The sequence below is a fragment of the Pelodiscus sinensis genome, unplaced genomic scaffold (assembly GCF_049634645.1).
Source record: "Pelodiscus sinensis isolate JC-2024 unplaced genomic scaffold, ASM4963464v1 ctg219, whole genome shotgun sequence".
Classification (NCBI taxonomy): domain Eukaryota; kingdom Metazoa; phylum Chordata; order Testudines; family Trionychidae; genus Pelodiscus; species Pelodiscus sinensis.
Window position 1 is genome coordinate 35,579 of NW_027465929.1, and position 8,385 is coordinate 43,963.

The following is an 8,385-nucleotide window of genomic DNA, read 5'->3' on the forward strand; positions in this document are numbered from 1 at the left end:
GGGGGGCCCGGGGGCTATAGGGCCGAAGATGCCACACTTGGAGGCGGGGGGCAGGCCTCTCCGAGTCCTTCCCCCGCTAGGGGGGCACCCAAGAGCCAAACCAGCCCCATTTCCTGGTTGGGTGGATGGAGGGGGAACGCCACAGCAGGGCCTGGGGACCCCCCCCCCAGGCACCAAAGGAAGGCGGGTGGGCGGCAGCACCCTGAATCGGGCACAGAGTCAGCACAACAGGTGGGCGGCTGCGGGGAGGCCTCTTTGCAAGGCCCTGGCTGGGGGGGCAGCGGGATCTTGAGAACCGGGAGCGGACGGCCTGGGGGGGAGGTGGCAGAGCCCAGGCACGGCCGCAGGGAGGGGGACGGCGCTGGAGCCGGTCTGAGGGCCGAAGGGACGGGGCAGAGGCTGCTTTATTTACAGACACGCTCTCCCCACCCCACCCATCCGTGCTGAGCTCCGGGACGGGCTGCCTCAGTTTCCCCGCTCCAGAGGGCAGGCGGCGGTGCTGGAGACTCCCCGGCGCTGTGACAAGCCCCGTCCTCCGGGGGGGGGGGGGGGGGAGGTGGGGCTAGGCCTGCATGACGGGGCGGGACTTCTTGGCTTCCAGACGCACCCCGGAGCCCGCGAAGCCCGTGCCGCCCTGGAAGAGAGAGGGGCACAGAGCAGGGGTGAGATGGGGGGCTGCCCCACACTGCCGGGTCGCTCACGGGGGGGGGGGCGGCTGTGCAGGGACGTGCCCCCACTCACCCGCTGCAGCACGATGATGTCGTCGGCACGTAGCTTCTGCCCGTTGACCGGGTCCACCATGTCCTTCTTGATCAGGCGCTCCACGCACGCCAGGGTGACCACCGAGCCCCTGGGGGGAGAGGGGGGGCATGGACCTGCACTGCCTGGACAGCCTGGCCCCTAGCCCCCAGCCCTGCCGGTGCCCCCCACTCCCTCCCGCCCCCACAGCCCTTGGCCCCTCACCCTGCAGTGCCCCTCCCTCCCTCCCTCCCAGCCCACAGCCCTGCCCCCCCGCTCTGCCGGTGCCCCCCCTCGCCAGCCCCCCCACTCCCTCCCGCCCCACAGCCCTTGGGCCCCTCACCCTGCCAGTGCCCCTCCCTCCCTCCCAGCCCACAGCCCCTGCCCCCCTGCCCTGCCAGTGCCCCCCCCTCGCCAGCCCCCCACTCCCTCCCACCCCACAGCCCTTGGCCCCCTCACCCTGCCAGTGCCCCTCCCTCCCTCCCAGCCCACAGCCCCTGCCCCCCTGCCCTGCCAGTGCCCCCCCCTCGCCAGCCCCCACTCCCTCCCACCCCACAGCCCTTGGCCCCCTCACCCTGCCAGTGCCCTTCCCTCCTGCCCAGCAGCCCCTGCCCCCCCGGGGCCCCTCCCTCCCAGCCCACAGCCCTTGGCCCCCCATCCCTGCCGGTGCCCCTCCCTCCCAGCCCACAGCCCTGCCCCCATCCCTGCCGGGGCCCCTCCCTCCCAGCCCACAGCCCTGCCCCCCAATCCCTGCTGGGGCCCCTCCCTCCCAGCCCATAGCCCTGCCCCCCAATCCCTGCCGGGGCCCCTCCCTCCCAGCCCACAGCCCTGCCCCCCCCTCCCTGCCAGGGCCCCTCCCTCCCAGCCCACAGCCCCACTCACGAAGGGCGCAGCACGGCGCAGGGCACCGAGTTGCCCAGCATGTCGCGGGTGACGGCGCAGACGTATCGGTCCTGCCGGTTGATGAGCCCGACCCGATCCACCGCCGGGTCCAGCAGGGTGAAGTGCACCGGGGTCAGGTCCCTGAGGCGCAAGGGGCGCCCGCTCATGGGGCAGTACACGCACCGGTCCTGCGGGGACATGGGGCTGGGTGGGGGGGGGCAGTGGAGCGCCAGCTTTTCCCAGAATGCTCTAGGGCAGCCGAAATGGGAGGGAGCCTGGCTCCTGCTATGATGGGCTCCGGGAGGGGGCGGGGCTCCACACCCCACTTACTGGCTTCTGCACCCCGCTGGCCTTGGCCTCAGGAGTGAGCGATGGGATCCAGAAACTGGGCAGCTGCTTGGTCTCCTCCGAGCTGCTTGGGCCGGGCTGGGGGTCCCCTGGAACACAGAGCGCCCCTCAGTCCTGCCCCATGGCCCCCCGTCCCTCAGTTCCCCCCAGTCCTGCCCCGTGGCCCCCCGTCCCTCAGTCCCATCCGCCCCTCAGTCCTGCCCCGTGGCCCCCGCCCCCCAGTCCTGCCCCGTGACCCCCCGTCCCTCAGTCCCACCCGCCCCTCAGTCCTGCCCCGTGACCCCCGCCCCCCAGTCCTGCCCCGCGGCCCCCCGTCCCTCAGTCCTGCCCCGTGGCCCCCCATCCCTCAGTCCCACCCGCCCCTCAGTCCTGCCCCGTGGCCCCCCGTCCCTCAGTCCTGCCCCGTGGCCCCCCGTCCCTCAGTTCCCCCCCAGTCCTGCCCCGTGACCCCCCGTCCCTCAGTTCCCCCCCAGTCCTGCCCCGTGACCCCCTGTCCCTCAGTCCCACCCGCCCCTCAGTCCCACCCGCCCCTCAGTCCTGCCCCGCGGCCCCCTGCCCCTCAGTTCCCTTCAGTCCTGCCCCGCGGCCCCCCACCCCTCAGTCCTGCCCCGTGGCCCCCTGTCCCTCAGTCCTGACCCATGTGCCCCCAGCCACCCCTCCACCCCAGTCCTGACCCATGTGCCCCCAGCCACCCCTCCACCCCAGTCCTGACCCATGTGCCCCTACTCTTCAGCCACCCCCTCCCACCCCAGTCCTGACCTGTGGCTCCCCACCCCTCAGCCTTTACCCATGTGCCCCCACCCCTCTGACGCCCCCCCGCCCTGACCCCCAACCCCCTGCCAGTACCCCTCAGTCCCGCCCCGCACCGGACTTGCTCTCGAAGGGGTCCAGGGGCTTGCTGACGATGCTCTGCTCCTTGGCCAGGAAGCCCTTCACCTTGGCCTCCTCGGCCGCCCGGCTCAGCTCCTCCAGCTCCGTCCGCTTCTCCTTCTTCTGCTTCTCGTAGGCCTGTGGCGCGGGCGGGGGAGGGAGAGAAGCCTCAACGGGGTGCTGGAGGGAAGCCCCCTCCCCCACCCCGGGGCTGTCAGTGACAGGCCTTGAACCCGCGGCCTTCGGCTCCCCTTGGGGGCCGCCGTACGCCGCCTAAACCCCGGGCGGACACCCCCCCCGGCTGAGGAACAAGCCCCCGGGCAGCCCTGCCCCTCAGCTGCCTCCCACGTCCTCCCGCACCCCTCCAGGAGAATTCAGCCCCCCCCCCGAATGGGGCAGTGGGGACCCAGCAGGGTTTTTACCTTCATCTGCCGGGCGATCTCCCTCTTTTGGTGCAGGATGTACTCCAGGATGGCCTCCTTCTCGTACAGGTACCCGTCGGGCCTGGCGGGGGGGGAGACGGGGGGGCTGAGACAGACCCCCCCACACACCCAGGGCTTGTCTTGCTACTGGAGACGCACCAGCTCGGGGATTATCTGCCTGCTCACAGGCTGCCAGGGTGGGGGCCACGGGGCTGGGTTGAAGCACCAGCAGGGGGTCCGAGCAATATGCAGCTACTAAGACCCAGAAGAGCTGTCTCCTCTTTCAGGGTGTCTCTACACCCCTGCCAGGACCCAGGAAGCCGGCGGGAAAGGGGGTCTCTCCACACAGCTGCTGGGACCCAAGAGGGCTGGGGGGAGAAAGGGGGTCTCTCCACACAGCTGCCGGGACCCACGGGGGCTGGAGAAGAAAGGGGGTCTCTCTACACAGCTGCCGGGACCCACGGGGGCTGGAGAAGAAAGGGGGTCTCTCTACACAGCTGCCGGGACCCACGGGGGCTGGAGAAGAAAGGGGGTCTCTCCACACAGCTGCCGGGACCCACGGGGGCTGGAGAAGAAAGGGGGTCTCTCTACACAGCTGCCGGGACCCACGGGGGCTGGAGAAGAAAGGGGGTCTCTCCACACAGCTGCCGGGACCCACGGGGGCTGGAGAAGAAAGGGGGTCTCTCCACACAGCTGCCGGGACCCACGGGGGCTGGAGAAGAAAGGGGGTCTCTCTACACAGCTACCGGGACCCACGGGGGCTGGAGAAGAAAGGGGGTCTCTCTACACAGCTGCCGGGACCCACGGGGGCTGGAGAAGAAAGGGGGTCTCTCTACACAGCTGCCGGGACCCACGGGGGCTGGAGAAGAAAGGGGGTCTCTCCACACAGCTGCCGGGACCCACGGGGGCTGGAGAAGAAAGGGGGTCTCTCCACACAGCTGCCGGGACCCACGGGGGCTGGAGAAGAAAGGGGGTCTCTCTACACAGCTGCCGGGACCCACGGGGGCTGGAGAAGAAAGGGGGTCTCTCCACACAGCTGCCGGGACCCACAGGGGCTGGAGAAGAAAGGGGGTCTCTCTACACAGCTACCGGGACCCACGGGGACTGGAGAAGAAAGGGGGTCTCTCCATACAGCTGCGGGGGACCTGGGAGGCTCCTGCCCACGTGGGGGGTGCCGGACGCCCCGATACCTACGTGACCATGGGGTCCTTGCAGGGCTGCAGGGACAGGCAGCAGCAGTCAAAGTCCTTGACAGCATCTCGGCTCAGACGGACGTTCTGGGTCCCGTACCCGGAGGCGGCTGCAGGGGGGCAGGAGAAGGGTCAGGGATGGGGGAGCTGAACCCCCCCCAGCACTGCCGGTGCTCCTCCCTCCCCACCCCCAGCTCTGGGCCCCCCCTTCCCTGCAGCAGGGGGCTCACCTGTATCCTTCCTTTTCTCGTGGTAGGTGTAAACGGCACCAGCCGTGCAGTTCTTTCCGTGACGCGTCATCCTGACTCAGCGCCCCTGGGGGAGGGAGTCGGTTACGTCCCAGGACCTCACCGACCCCAGATCCAGCCGGGGGGGGGGGGGGAGCAGCCCCTCTGCTGGGAAAGGGGACCCCACCTCAGACCCCTCCCCACCTCCGGGGCAGGCGGCGGTTTCCAGCCTTCCCTGAGGCAAACCCTCAGGCTAGAAACTCGCCCGGGCACCCCCAGGCAGACGGTCTCCAGCACCCCTGCCCCCCGCGCCCGAATAGCCACCGCTCCTGGACTCGCTTTGCTGACCCTTGCACCCTTCTCAGATCCAAGCCCCCAGATCCCAGCCGGGGCCGCCCCCGAGCCAGCTAACCCCCTCCCCTCCCTTCAGCGTCCCCGCCAGGCCTGGTGAACACCCGGAGGGGCACGGGCAAGGCTGGATTTACCTGGCTGCAGCCCTCCCGCTACCCTCAAGGCCAGAACTGGCCGTGCTTCTAGCAGGGTACGCTTCATTAGCCCAACCTGCCCCTCCCTCCGTTCCTCTTCTGGGGCAGAAAGACACGAGCCCTGCAGCCCAGCCACCATGTCCTCTCCAGAGATCAAACAACTGCCCCCCTCCACGCACCTTGTCAAACATGCAGCACTCAGGGAAACTGAGGCACATGCCACAGTCACAGAAAACGTTACAAAATTTCCCACTTCCTCATGTCTCCCCCTCCCCCCCCCGCTTTTCCAGGTCCAGTTTCCCGGGGTGAGGAGTCCCTCAACCCGTCCGTACAGCCACTGCCCTCTGCTCCCAGATGCTTACACTCATGTTCAACCAAATTAAAACCCCATGGTGTTTGTCTGCACCCGGCTTACCCTGTCGGCCGAGACTGCTCGGTGTCACTGACCTGTCACTGAGCGTGCCCCCAATATTTGGGTCACCTACTAACTTCATCAGCCACCATTCTGTGTTTGCTTCAGGGACGACAAAGTGGGGATAGGCTGCACGTGCCTCAGTTTCCCCCACCCCCACCGGAGCAGGCCCCAGTGCCGGCGGGTGTGCTGCAGCACTGGGAGAGCGCCACGACTCATTCAGGGGTCGGGGTCCCACCGTGGGACACGGGGGGGTGCAGGCCCAAAGATCCAGTCTCAGGAGATGGCGAAGCATTCACCCCCAGATCCCTGCGGGCCCCACTGGAAACCCTGGCCAGATGCCGACGGCCTGCTCATGCTCTGGAACGTGGCCGGCAGCCAGCGCCCGCCCACCTCACGTGGGCCGTGGCAAGTGTGAGACCCATCTAATCCTGCCAAGCAAAACCCCGCCCGTGACCACGCGCCCGCCCGGCAGCGCCTGCTCCGCGGGCGCCGTTCCCTGCCACCGCCCCGGGGTGCCTTGGCAAACACCGATCTGCACACGCCCGACCAGCCCCGTGCGCTGCGATCCCGCGTCCCGCCGTGTGGCCCCACGCCAGCGGCCCGTCCCCCCCGGGGAGGCGCCCCCTTCACCCTGATGACACGGCTGCCCCCATGGGTCGGCTCCAGCGAGGGGGGCCCCCACCCCACAGGTGGGCGGAGCAGGGGGGCATCCCCACGCCCTCCCCAAAGCCAGGCTGACCACACGGCGCTTTGGGGGGCTGTCAGGGGGTACCGTGCCTGGGGGGGCAGGAGATGGGGGGGCTGCCAGGGGGCACCGTGCCTGGGGGGGCAGGAGATGGGGGGGCTGCCAGGGGGCACCGTGCCTGGAGGGGGGCAGGAGATGGGGGGGCTGCCAGGGGGCACCGTGCCTGGGGGGGGCAGGAGATGGGGGGGCTGCCAGGGGGCACCGTGCCTGGGGGGGGCAGGAGATGGGGGGGCTGCCAGGGGGCACCGTGCCTGGGGGGGGCAGGAGATGGGGGGGGCTGCCAGGGGGCACCGTGCCTGGGGGGGCAGGAGATGGGGGGGGCTGCCAGGGGGCACCGTGCCTGGGGGGGCAGGAGATGGGGGGGGCTGCCAGGGGGCACCGTGCGTGGGGGGGCAGGAGATGGGGGGGCTGCCAGGGGGCACCGTGCCTGGGGGGGCAGGAGATGGGGGGCTGTCAGGGGGCACCGTGCCTGGGGGGGCTGGTTCCTGTATCAACCCCCACGCGGAGAAGGGGTTCATGGGCTGGACACCCCATGCCCCAGGGAAGACTGGGGGGGACCATTTCCGGTGGGACCCCCCCCCGCGCCAGGGAAGGGCGGGGACTCATTTCCAGGGGGGACCCCACACTCCCGGGGTGGGGGAGGGGCGAGGGACCCATTTCGGGAGGGGCCCGTTTTTAGGGAGCCCTCCCCCTATCCGGAGTGGGGGGGGGGAATCGTCCCCCCCTCTCCCGGGTCAGCCTCACCTCTCCTCTCCTCTTCCACCGCACCGGAAACAGGAAGTGAGGCCAACCGGAAACGCCGCGTCCACATATATCCCTGCGCGGTGCACCAGGGAAATCAGACCGGCCGGGCGACGGGACGCGGCAGGAAGGTTCCGGGGGAGGATTGTTCCCCAGCCGGGGGCGGGGAAGAGGCGGGTTCAGCCTCGGTGCCAGGAGTCTCCTGCCCCCCTCCCGTATTGTGTTAGTCTCCACGTGAGTCCTGGCCCCCAGCTGCCCTGGTCTAACCACTAGCCCCCACTCCTCTCCCAGAGCCAGGGAGAGACCCTAAGTGTCGTGCTCCCAGCTCTAACCACTAGCCACCACTCCCATCCCAGAATTGGGGGAGAGCCCAGGAGTCCTGCTTCCCAGCCCCCCCAACTCCCCGCTCGAACCCCCTCTCTCCAAATCCCAGCCAAATCGTCATTTTATTCCCTCTCAAACAGGCTTGTTCCATGTTAAGGTCACAAAGTGGGGGGCAGGTGCCTCCTCCCCTGGCTGCGGCTCCAGCCCTGCAGCAACATGCATCGGCCGGGGGAACTAGGGGTGCAGGATTTGCACAGGGTCCTGGCTGCCAGCCCCACACCCAGGGGCTCTGCTCCACTCCCCCTGTCGGCCGTGGCCCCCACCTCAGCTGCCTTATGCCCATCTGCTTCCTCTTCCTAAAGCCAAAGGCCTGCTGCCAGCCCCAGTTCTAGGGGGCACTGAGGGGCACCAACAGGGTTGGAGGGGGGCCACTGGATCATGTACAGTGCTCCTCACCTCCGTCCTCCGCTGCCTGCTCCCTGATTCATGCCCCTCGGAAACGTTTCCTCCTCCTCCCGTTCAGCCCCCCTGCACCTGTCCTCCAGGACCCCCTGCACATCCCTCCCAGCCCTGCACCCCTGGGATCCCCCCACAAAGCCCCCCAGCAGCTGCCTCCCCTGGGAAGCTCCCTACACTCCTACCACCCATGCATTTCCTGAGGCTGCCAAGCCCCCCCCCCCCGAGTGCCCCCTGCAGCCCTTCCAGGCATCTACCCCCTCCCAGTCGCTCCCCCACAGTCTCCTGCCCCCCTCTGAGATCCCTCCACACTCCCTGGGCCCGTCTATCTCCTGGGATCCCCCCAATTTGTGCACCCCCTGGGATGCCCCCAGACACTCCCAGCACATGCCATCTCCTGCCCCCCCATCCCTCCACCCTGTCCCGGGCCCTGCCCCCCTGAATGCCCTGGAAACTTCCCTCCCCCATACCTGGCTCATCCACCTGTCCGGGCTGCACCTGCCCCTCCCCTCCCTTCTCCGGCATGTGACCTTTGGACCCTC

The 8,385-nt window shown here is 69.4% G+C and overlaps 1 protein-coding gene across 2 annotated transcripts; it reads right to left on the reverse strand.

The window, feature by feature from the left end:
• Window positions 1-386: 386 nt before the first annotated feature.
• NOSIP (nitric oxide synthase interacting protein) lies at window positions 387-7,141 on the reverse strand. 2 transcript variants are annotated; one of them, XM_075916803.1, is made up of 9 exons: window positions 7,067-7,141; window positions 4,681-4,765; window positions 4,455-4,560; window positions 3,261-3,342; window positions 2,844-2,976; window positions 1,951-2,057; window positions 1,621-1,808; window positions 742-850; window positions 387-634 (listed from the first exon to the last, which is right to left on the reverse strand). In XM_075916803.1, the coding sequence occupies exons 2-9, from the start codon at window positions 4,748-4,750 to the stop codon at window positions 563-565; spliced, it is 867 nt and encodes a 288-aa protein (XP_075772918.1). In that variant the 5' UTR covers window positions 4,751-4,765; window positions 7,067-7,141; the 3' UTR covers window positions 387-562. The 2 variants fall into 2 exon arrangements, with proteins under 2 accessions (XP_075772918.1, XP_075772917.1); XM_075916802.1 differs by having other exon boundaries at window positions 2,835-2,976; window positions 7,067-7,140.
• Window positions 7,142-8,385: the final 1,244 nt, after the last annotated feature.